Below are 25,964 nucleotides of genomic sequence, written 5' to 3'. Positions count from 1 at the left end.
AAAGGTAGAAGACTATCAGTAAGAGGAGGAGAGCTGATGAGACGAAGAGCCTTAGACTCCACTGTAGTGAATGACATGTATTAAGTCTTATACTGTAACTATAAAGATAAAAAATATTGATGGAATCTTTAAATTACGTTACGTCAAACACAACGGCTTAGAAGTAGAATTAAAATGCAAAATAGGATTATAAAACATACTTGCTGGCGGAAAATGACAAACAAATCAAAGATACTTTATCCGAATGGAAGTTAATGTGGGTATATTATAATTAATTTAAGTAATTAACATATTTCAAAGTTCAAACTTTGTTGCGTGAGAACAATAATTATTAAGATATCAAATAATCTTTACCTAACAATAATATGACGCACCAATTTCTTCTTCAGACGACTTTACAATATAATATTATGCAAGGTTCTGTGTGCTAATACACTAATACATAGAATGTGAGATTTTCCTTTATACACTTCAGTGTTTCCGGTAAAAAAATATACAGTATACATGAAAAAATATTCAAAACACTGGTCACCTAATTAACAAATAAATAAAACCTGAGTAAGTCGTGTATGCTGTGTGTAGGGAGCTGAGGGGGGAGTTAGGAGGATGGTGCAAGTCTTCCCTTGGGATGGAGGGAGAGGGAAATGCAACGGTCGCAGCTGGAAGTAAGGGAGAGACATACTCCCGTCCAGCGCTGATGGGACTTGATAGTCGTATTTCTCGTTGCAACAGGAATGTATTTAATATAATAACAGGCTTCGCTACACAGGATGGAAGTGCAGATGTACATCTGAAACTGAACTCATGAGGGGAAGGATGATGAAACGTAGTGTCCATCTTACGGGGATGTGTTGCGAAAGGGAGAATATGTTACTTTGGAATGGGGGGGGGGGGAAGGCAGAGAGAGAGAGAGAGAGAGAGAGAGAGAGAGAGAGAGAGAGAGAGAGAGAGAGAGAGAGAGAGAGAGAGAGAGAGAGAGAGAGAAAGGAGTACAAAGGATAAGCAAACAGCAACAGACCTCTTGGTCCTAACTAGGCTGTTTGTTGTTGCTACCATCTACTCTAATCTACGGGTCAGAGACACAGGACAGCAAAGGCGAAGGCTCCTCCTCTCCCACCAGTCCCTCCAGCCGAGGCTGGCATGAAAAGGAAGAATACCATGTAGTATAGAAAAACTATAATGGAATTTTACATGGACAGAAGGAAGATCATACACGACAACTAAGCTAACACTACTTTGTTAGACCGGAGCAAAATAGCGGATGTTCGGGTTAGCTTCTAAATATTTGTCTAGTCGGTTTTTGAACGTGCAAATAGGTGGCGTATAATTGAGTTAGCCTTGGTTATTCCCTCTCCTCCTCCTCCTCCTTCTTATCCCGTGGCATAATAAGATTAATCAAGGCATCATGGGAGTCACACAGTTGTTGGGGAGTGTGTTGGTAATTATGTAGGCCCTGGTTAGGCTTCCTGGTGGCTGGCTTGGGTAGAGAATTGTAAGGCTACGTGCGAGGGTAGGCTATGGTGTGTGAGAGAGAGAGAGAGAGAGAGAGAGAGAGAGAGAGAGAGAGAGAGAGAGAGAGAGAGTCCTGGTGGCTGGCTTGGGTAGATAATTGTTAGGCTACGTGCGAGGGTAGGCTATGGTGTGTGTGTGTGTGTGTGTGTGAGAGAGAGAGAGAGAGAGAGAGAGAGAGAGAGAGAGAGAGAGAGAGAGAGAGATTTCTAGTTCAGAGTATAGTTATATTCGAATCTTCCTCGCTAGATAGGAATATAGATGGAAGTTCAATAGTGTCGTTAGATGTGAACTCGTTAGATGCGAGAGCTTATTGTACATACATTCAGAATAAAAAAGAAAAGTATGAAAATTCTGGAAAATCAGCAACTGCGTGGACAGAGAGAGAGAGAGAGAGAGAGAGAGAGAGAGAGAGAGAGAGAGAGAGAGAGAGAGTTCAATTGCTTCTGTATCTAACACTGATCATCTGATCTTGGTGTCTTTTTTAGAAGACTGTGTACACGCTACAACATACTAAAATATCAGCTCTTTAGTTTTGTTCTAAGGGATTTCAGATGAGGTCCATAAAACAAACAGCCTTCCCTTATCTGCATTTCCTCCTGCCTACGACTTTAATACTTTCAAGAAGGGATTATCAAGACAATCCCTCTCTTTCGGAAGTTCCCACTGTCCACTATTTGCACAAGCCGGGACTTTTCAGTCACCGCCAATTGGACTAAGACTACCCACATGCTGTCCAGAAGACCACCTATCAATCCGGACTCTAGATTCTACGATCAAAGCTGAGCCCCGGGAGGGCAGCATGACCCAATGCAAGATGGCACCACTATAAACACTTGCCTGCGCCACAACGGGCTGGGGCCGACCATCAGGCCCTATCGTGAGAGCCTACAGGCGCCAAAGGCTAAAACTTAAAAAAACAATAATAAAATAAAAAAAAGTGCTTGGCAGCCCTTATTAGTTCCATACTCTAAATGAATTTCAAAAAAAATAAAGATTTACGAAGTGATATGAAAACTTTATGCAAACCTTTCCATTCCGTTTCTAAAAAAAATCATCTGTGTATAATAGTGACTGGCACACTGTTAAGTTTTACATTAGATGTAAAAAAAAAATTAAAAATAAAAAAATTAAAGATTTACGAAGTGTTAAAAAGACGTCTGAGTAAAAACCTGTCGATCCAAGAGCAAGAAAGACTTTGCCGCCGCCATGTCAGGAAGTTTGAAGGGCATCCATCCATCCATCCATCCCCTGCGTCGTGGGAAACCCCGGGAATCTGAAACGGCGGAGGGGACGAATAAAGGAAGGAGGAAAAGAGGAGAGGAATGGAAGGAATGAAAGAAGGAAGGAGGAAAAAGGAAGGAGGGAGAAGGAAAGGAATGGAAGAACGGAATGGAGGAACGAAGGGAGGAAGGAAACAAGGAAGAAAGGAAGGACGGAAAGAAGAAAGGAAGGACGGAAGGAAGGAAGGAAGAAGGGAAGGAAGGAAGTTATGAAGGAAGTTAAGAAGGAAGGAAGGAAGGAAGGACGAAAGGAAGGAAGGAAGGAAGGAGGGAGGGAGGGAAAAGAATGAGGAGAGAGGAAACCAATATGAGGAAAAGGAGGCTGGGGAGGACGCCGTTGAGAAAAGGGAGGAAGTATTAAAAGTAGAAAAAAAAGAAAATGAAAAAAACATGAAAAAGATGCAAGAAAAAGGAGAAAACATAAGATGAGATAAAGGAAGACAGAAAACTGCTGACGCGGGACGAAAGAATAGAAGACGCGCTGTTACTTGAATGATTTACGGAGAGGCTGGGTCGGGGTAGGAGAGGGTGGAGAGCTAGGGAGATCGAGAACATAGAGGAAAAGATAATCTCGTTTTGAAGTTACCGACTCCCCGGGGAAACAAATACGGACTGGCGGCTGCAACACAGAAAGGGAAAGGCAGGGGAGGGAAAGGAATAATAAAGTGGAGAGATAGGCAGGGAAAGGAGAGGAGGAATAAATTGATGAGGGAGGCAGAGAGAGGAGAGGAGGAATAGAGGGAAGAGAGAGGCAGGAAGGAAAGAGAAGATATATAATGTCTCTAATGGAATCAAGGAGAGGGAGAGGAGAGGGACTTATGCAGGTGTACATGACAGACTTAACGATGTGAAAAGGTATTGGTCTTAAGAGAGAGAAATAATATAGAAAATAAATTCGAGGAGGAAGAGAAAGTGTGGGAGATGAATGAGAAAGAGAAAACGTGAGTGGAGGAGGAGGAAGAGGAAGAGGAGGAAGAATTAAGAGAGGGTAACGGAGGAATTCTGATGGAGTTGAATCCCCCCACAGCATCACATGAAAAACTGTGTATACATTTTTTCCTTTCGGTTATTGCTACGAAATGAAACGTAAGGAATAACAGTCGTAGCTGAAGTACTCTGGGGTAGGCTTTACGTTGCTCGTATCAGACGTGCGTACTACATGTAACTAACAATATATGTGGGTTTATATTCCCTGCAACGCACTATACATGTGTGTGTGTGTGTGTGTGTGTGTGTGTGTGTGTTATAAACTAAGCGCATAAACCTTTTCTTTCATGGCACAGGAGACAGCTCAAGGGCACACAAAAAAGGAAACAATAATAATAAAAAAAAAAGCCCGTTACTCGCTGCTCCTATGCCCACGGAAGCGTCCTTTCACTCAGTGGGGGATCAGAGCATCGTGGAGGTCCTTGGCAAGAAATTTTCAAGGGGTTCGTGAAGCTTGAAGACAATTTACTAGTGATGATTCTTCTGTGGTGTGGTTTAGTCACTCAATAACTATCAAATGGAAATACAGTACAAGCCCCCTGTAACACTCGTGGCCTTGGCGTGCCTGTCCTGTAGCGCCGCGTCGGCATTCATGATAAATAAAAACGCGCATGTCCACTGAGTTTCGTTCACCGAGCCCGACTTTAAAATATATACACCGCATGGAAAGAGGCTAATGTTCAGATATGTCACTACATAATTATACTCTCCATAATTTATTAGATGTTAATTTGTCTGTTGTGCACACTGATAACAAGTTTTTAATTCGCGGACGAAAATGTCTCTTTACATTTCGTTCAATTTTAATCAGGGACAGCTCAAATTAAGTTGTTTACAACGCTATCATGCATTTGATTAAATGTTGTATTCATTCCTGCAACGTCCTCGCTAAGAAAATACGAAGAAAACATTGATAACGTGCACAAATATTTTGATATGGTCAAAAATATATAATGATATCACCATTTAACTCTCGCTTGACAATGTTATGCAATGACGATATCGACCATGCCAACCGGCGCATTTAGGAAACTAGTAGGCTATTATGCATTTAGGAATACTAAGCTATTATTTTGCATTTAGGAATACTAAGCTATTTTCCATTTAGGAAACTAGGCTATTACTTTGCATTTACGAATACTAAGTTATTATTATTCAGTTAAGAAAACTAGGCTATTATCTGCAATTACTTTTTTTTCTTAAAATAACCTCTCTCTCTCTCTCTCTCTCTCTCTCTCTCTCTCTCTCTCTCTCTCTCTCTCTCTCCAGAATGCACACTGACGACCAAAGCCAAGCAAGTGTTTAGCTTATGGAATGCAGAAAATCTTACAGAGCGTGCACTAGTGAAAACAAGAGCATTCATAACAGATTTTTTTAAAGAAACATAATCGTCGTGCAGTTGATGCTCACAGTTTCGTAAGATAAATCCTTAAATATCACACACACACACACACACACACACGTCACATAGAACTCGAATGTAGCTCTGCTGGATAGTTGCTGTCTTTCGCTAGCGGCGTCCGAAATATTTTGGAAACTGTGTCAACACTTGTGTCCCACGACTGTAAGTGTAGCCTAAATCAACGCTCACAGTCAATATAAATAGCAAGTTCACCTTTGTCACTGCGACATACGCATCAGCACTGGCAGTATAATAAAAAAGCTGTTCTCACTGTTCGGCACATATTTCACTTATTCCGGACAGTTTGTCGCTAAAAATGTGAACTCCTTTATTTCGTAGCACAAAGAAAATACCATGGACTGGAAAAAGTATAACTGGCACCCAGCTCGGCGCGCACGCCAGCGGGCAGGGGACGGCTCGCCGGCGGGGAAGTTAATATTGTTATGTAATTCAAACAGTAAAATTTATCTAAAGGGCACTTGTTTATAATAAGTAAAATTCATTTTGTACAGGTTATTTTATTAAGTTTTATCATGTTTTTATGGAAAGGTAAAGCTGGAGGCATATGACATTTTGCGCGTGGCCTCGGTGCTCATCTCAGTCACAATGGCCCTCAAGCCAATGATGTTATATAATGTTTTTTTATTCATATCTTCTGCAAGAATGACATCTGCTGCAAAGTTAGGAGTGCATTCCGAGGTTGTTTCACGCTTGCTATTCAGGAGAGTATACAAGGGAAGCATTTTCTTTCCGCTTTCAAAGGGGCGCGCACACACATACATCTTCCCACCCACCCACTTACCTGCCCCCCCCTACACACACACACCATATTTAGAAGTGTGTATTAAGCTGTCTTTCTATACTATCTCTCACTGCTGATATTTGCCACTTTTCCCATGTTGTATCTTTCACTTCTAAATTCTATACAACAAAGTTCATGGGGAGAGAGAGACAGTAGCCATGTTGCATCACACATCTTGAGTAGTCGTTGATAAATCCTTCCCTTGTTTTTCTATGCTTTTATTTCTTAACGGTGCAAGAGGCAGGCCGAAGGCAAAACAAGATAACCAAGAAAACACAGAAACCTTATTATTGATATAAACAAATACAGGATACCGAAAGCATGGTCGATTTTGGTTCTGGGGATGTCCTGATTCCTTTTCTTTATATTAGCCAGGAGGAGGAGGTGGAGGAGGAGGATGGAGGAGGAGGAGGAGGAGGAGGAGGCATTCTGTCATCTATCCCGTGAAGGTGTTGATATTCTTCTTGTTCCCGTGTGTGTGTGAGAGGGGAGGGCCACGTCCACCGGAGGAGCCGCGCCCCAGCGGAGCGGCACCGCCACTTCGCCGCCCGCCAAGCCTCGTCCCCGCCGCCGCCGCAGCTCGACCCCTCCCACTCCTCAGACGTCACCGCACTGGCAGACAAGACGGCCATCCTCAACTGCCGCGTGCACAACGTGAATAACAGGACGGTAGGTAGACGTGAGCCTGCTGTTACTTAGAAGGAATGATTAGTTGTAGCGCTGTATTTGTTGTTTATATTGTTACTGTTGTTTTCCTATTTTTACGGTTAATACTATTGCTAATTATACTAACATTTCTACTACTACTACTACTACTACTACTACTACTAATAATAATAATAATAATAATAATAATAATAATAATAATAATACCAACTTCTACGATTTTTTTCCTGCTATTATTTTCCTACTGATACAATTCGTCATCGACCTCTTTCCTTATAGAAGTGAAACGTAATTGTTGTCAAGCTGAAGCCAGTACGCATAGTATAATGTTGTTTGTCATTAATTTGCATGTACAAAAGTTACCGCTTTTATAATATTACGCGCTGCACTCACTATACACACACACACACACACACACACACACACACACACACACACACTGTTCATCTGTGACAACGAAATACCGCAGGTCAGTTCAGCCAAAGTGGTAGGGCTTGTCATCGACTCGTCTAAATTGGCAAGACCACGTGGACCACATAATCACTCAGGCATCCAGAAGTCTTTTTACACTGTTCCGAGCGAGGTCCTTCGGAGCAACAGAGGACCATCTAATTTCCCTGTACTGTCAGAGAATCCGACCCGTGCTGGATTACGCATGTCCAGTATGGCATCCAGCCCTCAGTGCCGCACAACGGACTGCTCTGGCATCCGTACAAAAGAGAGTGTGTCGCATCATCCTTGGCCACTACTATCGCAGCTACACCGGCACGCTGGCAAGGCTTGGACTTCCCAGGCTGGATAACAGAAGAGAGCAGCTCACCCTCGGGTTTGGGAAGAAGCTGTTGAAATCAACGCACTCACACCTGCTTCCACAGCGAACAGCAACTCGTCGCCAGAGCAGACACAGCAACAGGATGCCACCCGTCAGGTGCACGACAGAGCGGTACCGAAACTCTACAATTCCTAATGTAGTACGAAAGCACTGGAAGACCTTTTCTATATTTTTTTAAGATTTTACTTTTTAATATTTATTTAAAAATTTTATCTTTTACTTTTTACTCTTTTTTTATTCTTCAATTTTATTTTTTTAAAGAAACTTATTTTTTTTCTTTCTTAACTGTATCAACAAAATCTCAGTATGCAAACGGTAACTCTAAAACTGATTCATTGTAAGCCAAGATCTTTTTAGAAACATGAAATCTTTCACGATTCTTTGTATTCTGCTTCTTGGTGAATAAACCTATTATTATTATTATTATTATTATTATTATTATTATTATTATTATTATTATTATTACACACACACACACACACACACACACACACACACACACACACACACTGAAGAATATTTATCACTGTATCCGTACCCCTTAAAGCAAACAGGTGTGTGTGTGTGTGTGTGTGTGTGTGTGTGTGTGTGTGTGTGTGTGTGTGTGTGTGTGTGTGTGGATTAGATTGAGTGAGTGTTTGCGTACTTATGAGTGAGTGTGTTAGTGTGTGTGAATGAGTGACTGAGCGTAGATATGAAGAGTTAGTAAATGACTGTGAATGAGTGAGTGAGTGAGTGGGTGAGTGAGTGCTCTCTCTCTCTCTCTCTCTCTCTCTCTCTCTCTCTCTCTCTCTCTCTCTCTCTCTCTCTCTCCCCACATACGCTCCACGCACTCAACCCAAGTCACAAATTTTCAGACGGTCGTGAAAAAGAAAATGAAATAACTTTGTCTTGAGAATCACGTTTCGTGTCGCCGGCTCTTAGATCCTCCCCACGCTGCTGCCTCACACTCTTCCTCGTAAGCCAACATCTCCGGAAGCTTTATTGTTTCCACGCGTCAGTTTGCAGTAAAGGGAGAAAAACACACACTGACATATACACACACACACACGCGCGCTGTTTCATCACGGGTGCATGTTTACTAATACTGTTCCTGCCTCCAACAATGAAAAACAAAAAAAAACAGGAATGGTAATATGCATTTTATTCAGTACACGCTTTAATTAAACAACGAATAGGCGTGCAGGCCAGACCCACGGCAATATTAGTGGAGTGCAGTGGTGGGAAAAAATAGTGTGTTAACTTCAACAGTAATGAAAGTTTTGATCGTCTCGCTAATGGGAAGCATGCATATGTACGCAATCGTAATGAACGCCAGACAAATGGTGGGAGTAAAAAGTTTTAATGAACGGCCCTCAAAAATAAAATGAACTGATTTGGCTGTAGTCGTCATGAGTCACAGATCTCCTCCTGCCTTCTTCATGCAAACAGTTCCCTGGCCCGCCTCCTCCTCCTTTTCCTCCCGTACGATCCCTTACTCTCTATTCCTCCTCCTCCAATTTCGTGCCTCATGCTGCTGTTTCTACTACCACTGCTATTACTACTACTACTACTACTATAACTACAGCTGCTATTACCACTCCTGCTACTTCCTTTCTTCTTCCTCACCCACACCTCCCTGCCGCACCGACCCTTCCTTCCCGCACCTCCTCCACGTCCCTCGTCCTCATCACTATATAGTTGAGCCTTTTCCTCGATACACAAACCGAGGTCCCTTGACGACAGCCACGCCAACTCCCTCGAAATACACACACACACACACACACACACACACACACACACACACACACACACACGCACGCACGCACGCACGCACGCACACACACACACACACACCACACGCACGCACGCACGCACGCACGCACGCACGCACGCACACACACACACACACATACACCGACATGGAGAGCTATAAAATTATATGACCTTTCAACTTGCTGCTTTCACTTGGCTGCAAACATTTTTTTTTTTTTTTTCACCATGACTTTGGGCAATCGATCAATCGCCTCAAGTCACGGGAGATAAATGCACGTAAAGATTAGTAAGAGAAAAAGTAAACTTGAGTATTGTGCTCGATAAAGAATGATATGTTATTGATGGGTTTTTTTACAGCACCCGCTAAACCTGAGGATGCAGGCCTACTTTTTTGATTTCCCGAGGAGTGATTACTGCTTCCAGGAGAGAGACCCCTTTGTGTGTGACCAGCGCATCACAGGGGTGATTGTCTCTGGAAAGGAGGCACACATTCCACATACTTTCTCTACTCATGCTAAAAAGCCTTGATTTTATCAGGCTTGTTCTCGTGCTATCAAAGATAGAGAGGTAGTTCACAATAGGTACCAGAGCCTTCGCACTCCTGCTAACCATGATCTTTACATTCCTGCCCGGAATCGTGCCAAATCTGTTCTTCGACTTTTTTTTTCACAACAAAGGAGACAGCTCAAGGGCACACAAAAAAAGGAAATAAAAAAAGCCCGCTACTCGCTGTTCCTAATAAGAATCCAAAGAGGTGGCCGAAAGAGGGGTCAATTTCGGGAGGAGACCAAAAGCTCTTTCATCCATAGTAAATGTCAAAACCTTGCTTTTTCTAATTCTTCCAGAGACTTCTGGCACCTAGCCAAAAATATCTCCTCCAATTTCACTTTTTCATCTTTCCCTCCTCTCCTTAACCCTGGCGGCAGTACCGCCGTCTCATCTATCTCTAAGGCTGAACTCTTCTCTCAAAAATTCTGTAAAAACTCCCCTCTGGACGATTCTGGGCATATTCCTTCTACTCATCCCCCTCTGACTCCTTTATGCCTGTTATTAAGAGTCTTAAGAATGATGTTTTCTATGCCCTCTCTGGCCTCAACTCTCAGAGGGCTTATGGACCTGATGGAGTGCCTCCTGTTGTCCCTATAAACTGTGCTTCCGTGCTGACACCCTCCTAGGTCAAACTCTTTCGCCTCTGCCTATCAACATCTACCTTTCCTTCCTGCTACCTAAGAAGGGTGACCGTTCCAATCCCTCATTCAAAAGCATCTTTCCACTTTTGATCTTCTATCTAATTGCCAGTATGGGTTTCGCAAGGGGCGTTCTACTGACGATCTTCTTGCTTTCTTAGCTGACTCTTGGTCATCCTCTCTTAGCCGTTTCGGTGAAACTTTCTCAGTTGCGCTAGACATATCGAAAGCTTTCGATAGAGTCTGTTACAACCCTTTGCTTTCTAAACTGCCCTCATACGGATTCTATCCTTCTCTTTGTTCCTTTGTCTCCAGTTTTCTTTCCGGCCGTTCTATCTTTGTGTGGTAGACGGTCACTGTTCTTCCCCTTAACCTATCAACAGTGGTTTCCCGCAGGGCTCTGTCCTATCACCCACTCACTTCCTGCTATTCATCAATGATCTTTCCATAACAAACTGTCCTATCCACTCATACGCTGACGACTCCACTCTGCATTATTCAACTTCTTTCAAAAGAGGACCCTCACAACAGGAATTGCAAGACTCCAGACTGGAGGCTGCAAAACACTTAACCTCAAACCTTGCTATCATTTCCGATTGGGGTAAAAGGCACGTTGTATCCTTCAATGCCTCAAAAAACCAATTTCTCCACCTACCAAACACCTATCCCCTATTCTTCGACAACACTCAGCTGTCACCTTCTTCTACACTAAACATCCTCGGTCTATCCTTAGCTCAAAATCTTAACTGGAAACTTCACATCTCCTCTCTTACTAAATCAGCTTCCTCGAGGTTGGGCGTTCTGTATCGTCTCCGCCAGTTCTTCCTTGCACAGATGTTTTCCATATATTAGGGCCTTGTCCGCCCTTGTATGGAGTATGCATCTCACGTGTGGGGGGGCTCCACTCACGCTGCTCTCTTGGACAGAGTGGAGTCTAAGGCTCTTCGTCTCATCAGTTCCCCTCCTCTTACTGATAGTCTTCTACCTCTTCAATTCCGCCGCCATGTTGCATTATTTTTTATCTTCTATCGATATTTTCATGCTAACTGCTATTCTGAACTTTCTAACCGCATGCCTCTCCCCATCCAGCGGCCCCCGCTGCACACAACTCCCTACTCAAGCTCATAACTATACTTTCCAAACCCCTTATGCAAGAGTTAACCAGCATCTCCATTCTTTCATCCCCTTCACTGGAAAACTCTGGAACAGCCTTCCTTCGTCTGCATTTCTTCCTGCCTATGCGACCTCTTTCAAGAAGAGTGTATCAAGACACCGCTCCATCCGAAATTTACCTCTCTTTTAGCCACTATACTTTACACTTTGTGGGAGCAACAGTTCACGGTCTTTTTTCTACATTTTCTTTTTGTCGCCCTTGAGTTGTTCTCTGTGCTGTAAAAAAAAAAAAAAAAAAAAAAAACGGTGCGCCAAACAAAAGAAGAAATAACGAGAGGTCAAATTCGGGTGGAGAGGTGTCTTGATACTGATGCATATTAAAGTGTTCTGAAAGGGTCCTCGTACGCTGTGAGGAAACGGAACATTATCCCAAGTCCTTCATTAAGTGTCTGACCGTTTTAATTTTCCCACTCCGGTTTCCACCACTGCTCACAGACCTGGACCAAGAAATTCACATACTTGAGCGTGCAATGAAGCAATTACTGTCTTGTGAATTTAGTGTTAATCGTAAGGGAGGCTTTTGAGTCCTGACACGTGGCGTTCGTGACCCGCCTGCACGTAATTATCGGCGAGGAAAAGCTTTCTTTGGATAATGTAGTGAACACCTGCAGTCTGATGAATTAGATAAATAAGTAAATGGATATGCAAATATAGGTAAAAAGATAGAGATGGATAAAGATAGATATAGATAAATAAATACACACAGACACAGACAAACAGACAGAGAGACAGACACAGACAGACAAACAAACACAGATTTATTAATTGAGAGCATGACTAATTTGGTATATTATAAATGGACAAACAGACACAGGCAGACTCAGCCAGACAGACAAATAGATAGACAGAGGTTGATAGATATAGGTACCAATACCGTAGTATAGATATCACCCTCTTACTCTGAAACTTTTGCCAGGGGAATCTTTTTGTTACAGACTCGGGCACAGAGTTTCATTTCCTAGGGTCATGTTCATGTGTCTGTCGCGCACAAAGAGCGAGCCAATAAAACAGCCACAGTGGCATCGCTTCCTCCGGCCCTGCTTGCTCCCCTCTTTCTGGGACATTTTTACATACACACGGTCTGCAGGGAGGGTCGTTGGCAGCTACAGTGAGAGGAATCGGTGTCTGCAGTCAAGCTAGGGGAGGGAAGGCCCACGGCTTTAACCCACGGAGTAAGGCCATTAACCTCCTCGCTGGATGAACCGTTCGTGTCTCTCGCTTTGGTGGTGCCCCATTTCCTGCGTGTTCATTCGTACCGTAATGACTACGTTCTCGCTGACTGTAGGGCGCTTCCTGGCCGAGTTCCAAGTTTGAAAGACCTAAGTAATGTCATTCTCGTTCTTTACGAGTCGTTTATTTCTCTATTTCAACAAGAATGATCTACTGGCCGTAAGTGCTTGCGCAAAGCTGAAATATTAGTAATGATAATGTTGTACTCGAATTACTGATGAGCAGCAGGTCTTGGTTTGTTGCTGGGAATGAGGGAGGGAGAGAGGGAGCAGGGGGTGGCTGGGTTGAGGAGTGCGCACACAGAGGGGGACAATGACTTCAGGTTCCTGAGTGAGACGAAACTTAAGTCAAATCCTCGGGGACGTTTACCTGGAAATGTGGTACTTTATATTATGCAGATGGCTGGCTGTCTCCTGCTTGCCGAGAAGTGTACTAGCATCTTTTTTCTCATTTTCTCATGCACAGTTTGCAGAGTATTTTATTTTGCTTGTTCCTTATTCATTTGCAATTAATCCTTTGCTCACTCATGAACCGCCTGTTATGGGTCGCGTGTCGGTAAGTGTCTATGTTACGTTTGCATGTTACGTTTGCATGTTCCGTAGATTTAGACAAGATGGGAATGGAACCACAAACCCAAACCCTTCCGTCCTACTCGTCACCGTCCCTATAATTTGACGTGTTTGGTCAGCACTTTTCACCTTGACTTGAGCCAACAGAGACGTTCAAACATAATTCCTCACACTTACTCGTCACTACAATATGGATAGTATCAAAGATCTTACAAATGGTACCACTTGTAAGATCTTTGAGTATCATGAGAAATGCTTGTATATTTCTTTGGCGGAACAGAACCGGGAGAGAAAAATTTCTTTACTCAAACTCCTCACACGTGTTATATTTGCCTTCCTTTAGGTGAATAATGAAGTAAAAACAAACCCTTCAGACATATTCTTCTCTCTGACAATCAATATTTTCTATACAATGAAGGACGAAACTCGAGGACCAAAAAGAGAAAAAAAATGCACGCAAGCGCTGCTCCTGTAAATAGATGTTTAATGTCTGAATTTTCTCCCAACCTTAAAGGAGATGCGAACACAAATTCTCCGCTAATATTCGCTGCATATGTGGCTAATATGATGAGTTACTTCTACATGTTTCTTTGACCGAGGAGAGAGATGATAGCGCTAACTAATCATTAGACCAAAGAGAGGTATCAGCGCTACTCATCAAATGACCGACGTGAGAGATAATAGCGTAAACTCTTCCCTTGACCGGACGAAGGTGTCAGCTTTTCACTATTCCTCATCTCTGCAGCTAAAATGAGTTATGGCTGCATGTTTTCTTCAGCGGTGGAAGGAACATGAACCCTTGAGTCAGTGTTTTGTTTTCTTGATTTATCTGGCCGAAAAATGACGAAAGAACAGAAACATTTTACTATGAAAATAATTAGATGCATGTTACCTTTGAGTGTTTCTCTTGATCAAAGAAAGACCTGTGTGGGGGAGGCGTGTGTGTGTGTGTGTGTGTGTGTGTGTGTGTGTGTGTGTGTGTGTGTGTGTGTGTGTGTGTGTGTGTTCTCTGGTAGATTAAAAGACACGACTGCACTAATTTCTCGGTTCCTACTCAGCACCACAATGGAGGTAATAGAATAGGATATGTTGAGCATGCATATTTTCTGACCGAACACATTAATCACTCTTACATATTCGTCACTATACATCAAGTGCATAGATAGATTTACTTGGTTTAAAAGCTTCTTCTACTTAATAACCAAATCATAAGCCATAACAGCATATTTTCCTCTTCCTCGTCACTATGGTTGCTAAGGTGAGTGTTTTCCGTATTCTTAAACATTTCGGCGCCCCAACACAGACATTTGACAAGGATTTCGTGGATGTTGTAGGCATTTTCATAGATAGTTTTATGATCCTGGAGGTAGTTTGACCATCATCCTTCTGTACACCGTCGCCAGATTGTCGTACTCAGAGCACAGTATTTACCGGGTTCTGACGCCTAACTACGGCCAAGGAACATCAGGAATTATCTATTTTAACGATAAATATAAATTAATCTCGTTATTGGGGACCAGGAGACAGATTTGGGGTCGGAAGTCGGTAAATATAAGAGACTGAGCACGTCAATCTGGCAACGTTGCTTCTGTATCACGAACGCAAAAAAAACATAGGAATCCAGTTAATGTCCTGTTCGACCTTGGGAAACCGTTGATGTGAGAGGCGGAAGCTTTTAACCCTTTGACTGCGGATTTCCTACAGTCAGACATCACCAAGCTACAGGAATAGAACAAAAAGTGGCTGTTACAATTCAATGAAGAGAAATGTAAAGTCCTGCACCTTGGGAGGGGAAATCCAGCATGCCAATACCACATGGGAAACACTCCACTATCCACCACAGAGGCAGAGAAAGACCTGGGACTGTATGTTACCAGGCTACCAGGGAAGGAGAAATTCGTGCCAATCGCAGCGGACGGGTTAAGAATACCGACCTAAGAGCACGTTCCCCTTCCCCAGGTGTCGTGGATAAGGCACCGCGACATACACCTGCTGACGGTGGGCCGCTACACCTACACCTCCGACCAGCGGTTCAGGGCGCTGCACGAGGACGACTCAGACGACTGGCTCCTCAAGATAAACTACGTGCAGGTAAGGCAGTGCGAGGCGGGCATTGCTTTTGGTACGTATGAGTGTTGGAATCTCAGGTGTGAAGGCTGAGGGGTATGCTTTTCTTTCATACATCATTGTTCTTACATATAATTCAAGTTCAAGGAGAAGATCGGTAAAAACAAGTCCACGATTAGAGTAATGGATCAGTGGAACAAAGCGGGCATGTAGTTCATGTGAATATGATTGAAATGTATATATAAAAGTCAGACGAATATAATGATGAAGGAAGATAGTAGGTAACTGACTCTTTGGGACCGGCATGTTTTAGCAGAGAATAAATAAAAACAAACAACCCAAATGTCCCGTTCCATGGCGTGCAAATAGTAAATGCAAGACTCGGGGCTTTAAGTGGCAGTCAAAAGATCGTGGAGTAAGTGACGCGGAAAGGCCGGCGTGATGGGCGAGGGTGAATGTCGTTGTCGCGTGCCGGGGCTGCGTGCGGGGCCTGAGGAATGGCCTCTTGCTGCTGCAGTACCGTACTTAATGACTAGATGTGTGTGTGTGTGTGTGTGTGTGTGTGTGTGTGTGTGTGTGTGTGTGTGTGTGTGTGTGTGTGTGTGTGTGTGTGTGCTCGCGCGCGCCACTTTCATGTTGCTTTCACGTTGAATATTTTGTCCTCTGCTGTGAAATTTAAATGATGTATGACATGAATTGCATACACAAGTTATTGATAAATCACAAATCTCTTTCACGCCACCTGACTTTGCTTCCGGGAAAAGGCGGACCCAAAACTTCATCTATATTTAACTTGCAAATAAATGGTATAAATTGGAGCCGAGCACAAACCATTTTTTATCTTTCATATAATTGTTTTGGGTAAATGCATTCAATACAATTTCGTTTATCTGGCCGTGCATCTTTACGTATCGATACATTTTTGGGGAGTAATAATTATTCTTCAAGAAGTTTTGTCTCTGAACACAACAAAAACATTTTCAATTTATATTTCTGCACCGCCCTTAGATCATTTTTTTATGGCTGATTGGGGTTCAAATAATTAACTGAACAACACACACAAACAATTTCAGTATATTCGCTATAACCTCTACCGAACATGGGCAACAGAAATATTTATTCATTTGTCTATTTTCCATCCTGCCTCCTGGTTTATTTTTCAGCCTTTCTCCCGATTCTGTTCTCAGGGTATTTGCGACAACCTCCAACAAGGACAACAGTTACTATTATACTATTCATTCTTCATCTGTGTTCATTCCCTCCTCTTCATGTGACTCATCTTTTTCCTCCATTTATCACTCAAACTATCACCAGATTTTCTCCTCAATGCATTCGCCTTAACTTCCAACACTTACAATGATTACTATGCATGATTCACCTGTGTTTGCTTCTTTCCCTTCAGGTGTTCTCTTTTATTTTCCTGCACTATTTTTCATCCTGTCTCCAAATTATCTTTCCGGTACGTTCCCCTTAACATCCCACAAACCCAACGATTATATACATTATTCATCCGTGTTTACTCCTTTCCCTAAACGTGACACTCTCTTTCCTCTCTGACCTCCCTCCATTTTTCATCCTGTCTCCCGCACCCTCTCTCATCGTTTCCTCTCCCGCAAACTCTTTCATCTATGGCTCTGTCTCCTCAAAGCCGTCTGAACCGTTTATCATTCGTCGCACTCCTTCCCACTACCTTCTCCTCATCTCACAGCCTGAATCAATATGTCCCTTTCCACTCAGTTCCCAATCACCTTCTCGCCCATTCTGGCTTACATCGGGCTATAACCTTTAAATATCTTGAAAGTTATCTATGCAACCCCCTCACACTCTTCTCTCTCCGTCCTCTACCCCAGCCTTTCTTAAAGTAGTGTTTCAAAACTCTCGTATGGTATCGAAACTTGTTCACGGGGTATTACAAAAGATGAGCTGCAGTGAGTGTTTGTCTTTAGTGATCTGTTTTCTCTTTTTCTGCAGGACATTGAAGGTATATATTACTATTATTAGCACTGGCTATATTATTATTATCACTAGTAGTAGTAGTAGTAGTAGTAGTAGTAGTAGTAGTAGTAGTAGTAGTAGTAGTAGAAGTAATAATAGTAGCTGTTCTGTTGTAGTAGTAGTAGTAGTAGTAGTAGTAGTTGTTGTTCTGTTGTAGTAGTAGTAGTTGTAGTAGTAGTAGTAGTATGGACTATGAGGTCACAGTGGTGGAGTGACATTAGGGTGGATCGGGAGTGACATGAGTAAGGAAGGAAAGGGAGATCAAGACGCAATAGATGATAAGGTATTATGTATAGATTTAGTGCTAAGTAGTATTAGTGATATGGTTGGATGCCACAGTCATTAGCGAACAGAGATGGGGCTAATGACCTCCAAGCTATGAACCCCTCCATGATTGTGTCGGGTAAATAAACATGGGTGGAGGTATCTTTTATGTAGTAGTGGCAGCAGTAGTAGTAGTAGTAGTAGTAGTAGTAGTAGTAGTAGTAGTAGTAGTAGTAGTAGCCGAAGTAGTAATCTAATATTTAAGATGGGTTTCAGGTTTAACTGGAGGTAAACTTGAGGCCGAAAACTTTAAGATTAACAGCCTTCTAAGCGATACGAACACAATCACCTCATCTCTCCATCAACCACGGGACGAAGTTTGACCTATATTTGGCAAGGAGAACCCATTAAATGTCTCAAATGCTATCCAGTCTTTCCCCTCTCCTTTCTGTACCCGATGATCACACACAAGCCGACTCCAGTCCTGCCTCTCATCCCTTCCGTCCTCTCTCCACTCACCAGCCTCGGGACTCCGGTGTGTACGAGTGCCAGGTCTCCACCACGCCACCGATGTCCCACTACGTTCGTCTCAAGGTTGTCAGTAAGTATAATGTGATTCTCTCTCTCTCTCTCTCTCTCTCTCTCTCTCTCTCTCTCTCTCTTCCTGGAGTGTGATGCGGAGTGACTTAAAGGAGGGAAATATATGATTATGGCCAGACGATGACAATGCGACGGAGATAATGAAAGCAGGGAAGAAAGGGCGAGGGAAGGGAAATTTTGCAATATTCATGATTATTAAAGTGGAGAGAGAGAGAGAGAGAGAGAGAGGAGGGGGGGGAGGAGGAGTGGAAGACAGGGATTAACACACACACACACACACACACACACACACACACACACACACACACACACACACACACACACACACACATATTCACACCTTCACACATCCCCTTTCCCCTCAGAGCCACACACCTACATCCTCGGCGGCCCGGACCTCCACCTCAACACGGGCTCCACCATCAACCTGACCTGCCTCGTGGAGTACAGCCCAGAGCCTCCTGAATTCATCTACTGGAGCCACAACGCCAAGGTAGAATGCTATCGTCAACCTATCAACCTACCCTATTACCGTTTTCTTCCATACTACCTTGCTCTTCACCTTCCTCCTTCCCCTAGGGCCTAGCATTTAAAACTGACAAAATGGTAAAGTCACCCTTCCCCACTGCCACTTAATGCTCTTCCTCCTCTCAGTAATCGTCAAAACACTATGATAAAATGATATAGTTACCCTTCCCCTCCACCTCTTGCTTCCATATTATCCAGCTCGTTCTCATCTCTTCCTTCCTATAGTAGTCAGAACACAGTGATAAAATGCTAAGGTCACCCTCCCCCACTGCCGCTTGCTTCCATATTACTTTTTGCCCCTCCTTTCCCCATGTCACATCAGCCAGGTAGAATGTGCTGTCACCCTCCCACTCCTTTACTATTTTTTTTTTATTATGCTACTTGATCTCTCCCACTCCTTAATTTCACTTTGCATGTCTTTTTTTTTAGTTTCCTTCTTTATTTCATCGTTTGTTTTACTTTATTACTCTTTCCTTCCCTTTGCTTTACTATCCTTTCACATCCTTCGCTCAAATTTCCAGTCCTCGTCCTTTTTTTAATAATATCATCTATCTCTACGTTTCTCCTTACAGGGTTTAGTTTACTCTAGTGTGCTTTCTCTCTCCAGTCTATTATTTTACTCGTCTATTTCTACTTTTTTTCCGTTTACTACTTATTCATCCAATCACTCTTTTTTTCTATTCTCCGCTCCATTGCCTCTATCCATCTCATCCATCATCTTTGTCTTCGTTGGGTTTATTCTACTTCACTTGGTTCCTCCTCGTTTCTCTTACCTTCATTATACTTCCACACCACTCCTCTCCCTACCATTATCTCTCCTCTCCATTATATTAAAGTCACCCTCACTGGTCCGTGCTCTCCTCTGTACGTTTGTTACATCCTTATCATAGTTTTCCTCAGCTGGGTCAGTTTTACTTTAACCATCTTCCCTTCCCTTCTCTTCACAACCTTAACCCTCCAACACCTTTTCTTTCTCCTGTCCATTACGTAATTGTTCTCGATTCCCTCACCGCCCTTTCATCATCCCTGGCTACGTTTATCGAATTTCAGACTGCTCCATTCCCTTCTTATCTTCCTTTCCACTCTCTCTCTCTCTCTCTCTCTCTCTCTCTCTCTCTCTCTCTCTCTCTCTCTCTCTCTCTCTCTCTCTCTCTCCTGCATTCAATTACTTTTTTTCTATTACCATCCTACTCTTCGTCAGATCATCAGTTACGACTCTAGCCGAGGCGGGGTGACGGTCATCCTGGAGAAGGGTGACCTAACCACCAGCACCCTGCTCATCCAGAGAGCAAGGCCCTCAGACTCCGGCCTCTACGACTGTAGTCCCTCCAACGCCGCCCCCGCCAACGTCACTGTTCACGTGCTAAACGGTAAAGGTTTCGTTGTGTTTAGCGGAACAGGTGTGGTGGTATTTAGCGGTAAGGGTTTGGTTGAATTGAACGTGACAGGTTTGGTTTGGTTGAGGGAAGGGGAGAGGTGGAAGAAGAATGGAACTTATGGAACTCACGGTGCAAAATACAGTCTGAAAGATTAGGCAGAAAAATACAAGTTTGACTATATAGTTTCATTGTCATTCGCCCCAGACAAATTATAACTTAAGAGGTCAAATTTTGCTTCATTGCAGTCTCTTTTCACGTCCCTCAGCTTCATTCAACATCATGAAAACAGTATAGCAATAAATTTCACTCAACACTCTTTTAGGAGTGACTACTAGATAATTATGCTTGCTATCGGTGGACGGAACAAAGACAATTTAGATATATTTGTGACTTGAAAAAAATAATTACTTGTATAGCCTAATTGCTAACCAGCACTAATAAACAATTGTTTGGACGACAATTTAATAACGATTTAGGCTACACTTCTTACAACACTAAAAAGTTAGGTTCAAATGATCACGTTCATGGTATCTGCTTTCAGATTTAGTTTGTACGGGCAGCCTGAACTGCTTAGTTAATTAAAATGACCGCTGAAGATTTTCATGAACAAGTTTTTTCTAAGTATTGTTATGCCGGACGTGTACTTGGGTTCCGTGTCGCCGTCAGGAGACTCCGTGGGAGGGAGATATGTAAACACTTCGCACAGCTTCTGTAGTTTAATATTCTTCCTTAGTAGTACACTTCACTTTGACTCTTCACTTACCACTAGCTTACTATGACTGGGACTGGGACTCTCTCGCCCTCTTCTCCTATATATATATCCAGAACAGTACAGTCTAGAATGTTACAGTATATTTTAGATCATACAAGAACATGTAGCAAAAATATATGCGAGTTGGCAAAACTTCCCGCCTGGCGCCTGGCCGCGCCCCGCGGGGCGCTGACGGCTCGCCTTGCTCCCCGCCCCCTTGCTCGTTTCTCCGGGAGCCTTCTAGAGGCCTATGGTCGCCGGGGGAAGCTTCCAGCACAACAGTATTTAGAAAATTCACACGTTGACAAATCACGTACAGTGATTATCATTTTAAAACTTATCAGGACTTGACCGGGTGGACCATCATTAACTATAATTATTTTCAAGAAGTTCGGTTACTCATGCCATGCAGCTACTGAATACGCTAAGTCCGTAGTCATAAACACGACGTCTTCACAGCATACACGCATTCCAAATATCTGTTGTTCTTTACATAATGCATCAAATAATAGATAAACAAAGCAATCATGTCACACTCACGAGACAGTCGACAGTGGTAGGCAGGGGAGGACGAGGAGGTGGTGGAGGCCATGACGGAGGCTGGCGGGACCTTGGAGTGCGGGACTAGCAAGTTCTTAGGTGTCAGCGTGTCCAATAAACCTTTTCACAGTCACTAGGAAACCTTGGTGTAAAACAGGAAATATCAAATAGGCTACACAGTCACTACGACACCCTACACAGCCCACGGGCCGCCGGAAAGAAGCCGAGACTGTCCCTTCCCGTCCTGAACGGAGTGTTGCTGACTTGACTCGTTGACTCGGATCATTTGACTTCACTACTGCAGCGGTACCAGATTATCGTATTCACCATATTGCATATACCGGTTTTTGACACTTAACTATTGAAAAAAACATCAATAATTAACCATTTCAACGAGAACTATATATTAGTTTAGTTATTGGAGTACAGGAGACTGTTTTTGGGTCGGAAATCGGCAAATATAGGAGGCTGAGTAAGACAATCTGGCAGCATGGCGTGACTGGTGTCGCCTCAACTCGTCCGCGGAGAAAAGTAGTTCTCACAGATAATGGCTCATATTTATTTTTCTTAATTATTAATTGATTGATGGCTGATGTTATTTTCTTTATCTCGTGCGTGCATGTTCCATGTAAACGGAATGGGATAAAACTGACGCAGCACAATAACGAACAGAACGCACAGACGGAATCAAGGAATGGTTAATTAAAACAACTAAACGGTCATGCATCCAGGTATTTCCGTTCACATAATAGCAGACTTTTTGATCTAGACTAGAGGGAACACTAGACAGTCAAGTAGAGTTCTGCGTTTGATGCCTATATCTGTTATCAAGCACAGTAGGCTAGCTAGGCTATACGAAAAAAATGGATAATCCGTAAATAGACTTTATTAGGCTTCTGGTGTGTGCGTGTCACTGATTTCCAAATAAATTTGTAAAGAAGTGTTCTATTACGTCCTACTGTAGTAGTAGTAGTAGTAGTAGTAGTAGTAGTAGTAGTATCATTATAATTAGTAGGCTAGTAGTAGTGTTCACAGGAATGATATCCCCCAGATCTCGGTGAATCTTTGAAAGGGCGCAATTTAGGTCCTAAGAGGGGGGCAGACGCCTACCCCCCTGGATCCGCCACTGTTTAAGATCAGTGGTGTGTGGGGGAGGGCGGGGAGAGAAATGAGATCTTGGCATGTTGGGAGGGAAATTGGGGGCTACATAGGGGTAGCTATAGTGGCGGATGGGCGGGGAGACAAGGTATTGTTTCTGTATGGCTGCTGATCAAAGTTTTCAAAATGTTTGAAATTATTCACCCAATTAACTGTCGAAGCAGAAATGTTTCGGACCCGGTAACGAAACTTCCGACTCATACTTCTTCGCAAGAACACCAGAATAGCAACGTTGACAATGGAGAAAATAGACAAAATTATACTATTACTCATAAAACAGAATCTTAATTAAAATGATTTAGGTATATTTGGACCTAAGCTTCGGGGGAAAACATAACTACGACTATAAATTTCGTATCTCTGCTTGCAGGAGAACATCCAGCGGCGATGCAGCACGGCGGACAGAGCACATACACCAACTCCTCCATCATCAATATCCTCCTCCTGTTGGCCCTCCTGGCAGGCCTGCAGGCTGTCCTCAAGTAGTGCAGATGAATGAAGATACTCGCTCTGGAACATCGTCCATGAGGCTTGTCTCTATGGACCTCTGTGAAGAGCCCCACACGTTACTGCTTCCTTTCCAAGTGTTCGTGGAAAGTTAACTAAAAGCTTTGTACCGAACGATGGAGTTGGTATTCTAGAAACGAGTGGATAATCTACTTGTTAGTTAGTTGAGATTTTAGGTAACATGTTTTATAAGAGAAACGATCGAGTGATGGTGGCCAGGGCATAATCACCTAATTTAATCATATATTAAGTTCACGTATTATAATTGCTGCTTTTTTTAATTAGCGTTGCACAGAATGAGTTTTTTTCTTTTAATGTATTGTTCAATTTGTAGCCTACTTGTGTTTCCTCATCGTGGTTTATATGGAATCGTCTGGAACTTACATCATTCTCCATGTGAGCAACGAAGGGATAAATTGCTCGATAGCTGACCCCTAGCGTCCAACATCACCCTGCAGAGTGATGCCCACCACTCTAGTGAGCCTGTTTGAAAATAGGGTAAGATCATTGTTAAGTAAGTTCATCAAACGAGGTAGGCCTGGTCCTCAACGGATTAGTTTGTGTAATTTATTTTGTTACTTATATTATCTACTTCATATTATTTTTTACAAGGATCCGGCCAAATACTACAACTGGAGGACTCCGTCTAAATTTGTATTAGGCTACCTTTAATCTAATGTAGCATGATTGTATAATAATTGTATTTACCACATAAATAGACCATTAATAAATGAAAAATGCCTATATTTAACAATACATGTATATTTATGTGTTCATATGTGTTTTGTAAGTTTAAAAATCGCATAGGTTATTTGGTTTGATCTTGGAAAGCAAATATCGAAGCATGCAAATTTCTTAAGTGTCACGTCATTCTTTTGAGATAATAAATGTTAAGCATGTGTACGTCCATTGTTTGAACTCACCACCTCGAGAGCCTTAGGTCTTATTGCAGTACTCTGAACAAGAATAAAAAACACACACACACACACGCGTAAACACACCTTACATGATGATTGTTAAATTTTGGTGTGGTTGCGCAGGTTGTATAGGATCGAACACCGAATGGACTCTGCTCTCTCTCTCTCTCTGATGAGCTCGAGTGGTTGTGAGGAGGGAAAATACTGAAAAGACAATCCCGGATGAATAAATGGGTTGGCCGCCTAGGGAGGGAGTGCAGCACGGATGGGAGCCTGCAGGTATGATGTAGGCCAACGCTTGAAATATGGAAGAGTGTGGCCTTTCCAAGTGTTCAGTAAAGCATGTAGTATAGGAGCATGCTTGGAGCTAAAATGAAATAATTGGAAGTGGGACAAAACAAAGTAGCGGGAAATAATGATAATAATTGATAAGATAATACATTAAAGTAGATGCCATATGAAAGACAAATAAAAATCAAGAAATAACAATGGTCAGGAAAGAACAACAGACGGACGAAGAGTGACAGACTGGGAAATGACTGACGTGAAAAGGGAGAGGCTACGTTATTTTATTCCTTAGTGTGTTATTTTCCGTCTTTTAAGTTTCCCTGTTTGTTTATTTTAGTTTAGGTTTAGCATTAGCATTTTTCTTCCTTAGCCTGCTCAGAGCATTTCTTCGTCTGATTATAAAGAAAATGACAAACCGTTCTCTTGCGATCATCTATTTTAACATTTGGTTTATTTTCAAGATATTTTCGGGAACTTGCATTGAAATGAATGTGTTCTCCGTCTGTATGTTCTCAAATTTTTGGTGACCATTTTCCTTCTCGTGACGCAATACACGTTGTACGTAATCACTTATCTACAGTGTTCAAAAATTCACCTTTTGAAAACAAAAAATTTACTCAAATAAATGTTTACTTACATAATACCATTATAATATTCTGCTGGTCAAGAATTATTCGTTACTCTGTCTAAATGGCTCTCTTGACACCAGCAAACAGTTAAGTTATCCTTTAATTACGATATCTTTCCATTGTTGGATATAGGCTACCATTATATATTCTCCGTAATGACAAGAACTGAAGGAATGGCGCGAAGTGCTTTGTCTCGTAAGTTGCCGAAGAATTAGTTGTTGCCTTGCGCTTCACAGTCGCTTCTAGGCTCTTAGTTCCTTGGTCGCAGTGGTGGCGGTGGTGGGTGTTGGGTGACCTTTGCGGCGGCGGTGTTCTTTCCTGCGCCGGGTGAAGGCCAGAGAGGGCATAGAAAACATCATTAGGAAGAATCTTAATAATAGGCATAAATAAGTCAGAGGAGGGATGAGTAGGAGGAATATGCCCAGAATCGTCCAGGGTGGAGTTCTTACAGAAAGTTTGAGCGAAGAGTTCAGTAGAGACAGATGAGACGGCGGTGCTGCCGTCAGGGTTAAATCAATATTTATGGTGTCAATAAATGTTTCGGTTATAGCAATTACGTCAAAAATTTCTGTTGAAACAAGACATCTCAGTTCCTCAAACTTATTTCATAATAGGCTACGCGCATTGAAACTTAAATTAGGACTTTTAGATTATCTTTTGGTTTAGTAATAGAGGTGGTGTTACTTGCGGTATTACGATTTGGTGGACTACGAAACATGTTGTAATTCGTGAAAGGTATAACGTACAGCGAGAGAACGAAAATGATGCGGCTGTTTCTGACTGAGATCGGATGTGAAATGAATGTGTCTGTAGAGGGTAATGGAAGAGAGTGGACCGGTGCTGCCTTTGGGGGCTTGGAGACTCGAGTGGGGCTTGTTGTTGTTTTGTCACCACGTTGACTGACTGGGATATGGAAGAGCCCTACAGAGGTGGTTTGTCGATTGTC

General features: G+C 42.6%; 1 protein-coding gene across 6 annotated transcripts in view; it reads left to right on the top strand.

The window, feature by feature from the left end:
* LOC127009650 (zwei Ig domain protein zig-8-like) overlaps positions 1 to 24,087 on the top strand; it is a 40,255-nt gene extending 16,168 nt beyond the window's left edge. For 5 of the 6 annotated variants that reach the window (XR_007762125.1, XR_007762123.1, XR_007762124.1 and 2 more), the window contains 6 exons: positions 6,471 to 6,652; positions 15,355 to 15,486; positions 18,244 to 18,322; positions 18,687 to 18,814; positions 20,051 to 22,250; positions 23,048 to 24,087. Coding sequence is in view for 1 of the 6 variants with exons in the window: in XM_050882907.1 (XP_050738864.1) it covers positions 6,471 to 6,652; positions 15,355 to 15,486; positions 18,244 to 18,322; positions 18,687 to 18,814; positions 20,051 to 20,219; positions 23,048 to 23,163 (806 nt within the window). In the remaining 5 variants the exon portion in view is untranslated. The remainder of the gene's footprint in view (positions 1 to 6,470; positions 6,653 to 15,354; positions 15,487 to 18,243; positions 18,323 to 18,686; positions 18,815 to 20,050; positions 22,251 to 23,047) is intronic. The other variant, XM_050882907.1, reaches the window with a different exon arrangement.
* The last annotated feature ends 1,877 nt before the right edge of the window (positions 24,088 to 25,964 follow it).

This window comes from Eriocheir sinensis, chromosome 41 (genome assembly GCF_024679095.1).
Source record: "Eriocheir sinensis breed Jianghai 21 chromosome 41, ASM2467909v1, whole genome shotgun sequence".
Taxonomy (NCBI): domain Eukaryota; kingdom Metazoa; phylum Arthropoda; class Malacostraca; order Decapoda; family Varunidae; genus Eriocheir; species Eriocheir sinensis.
This window is presented reverse-complemented; position numbering and strand designations above follow the sequence as displayed.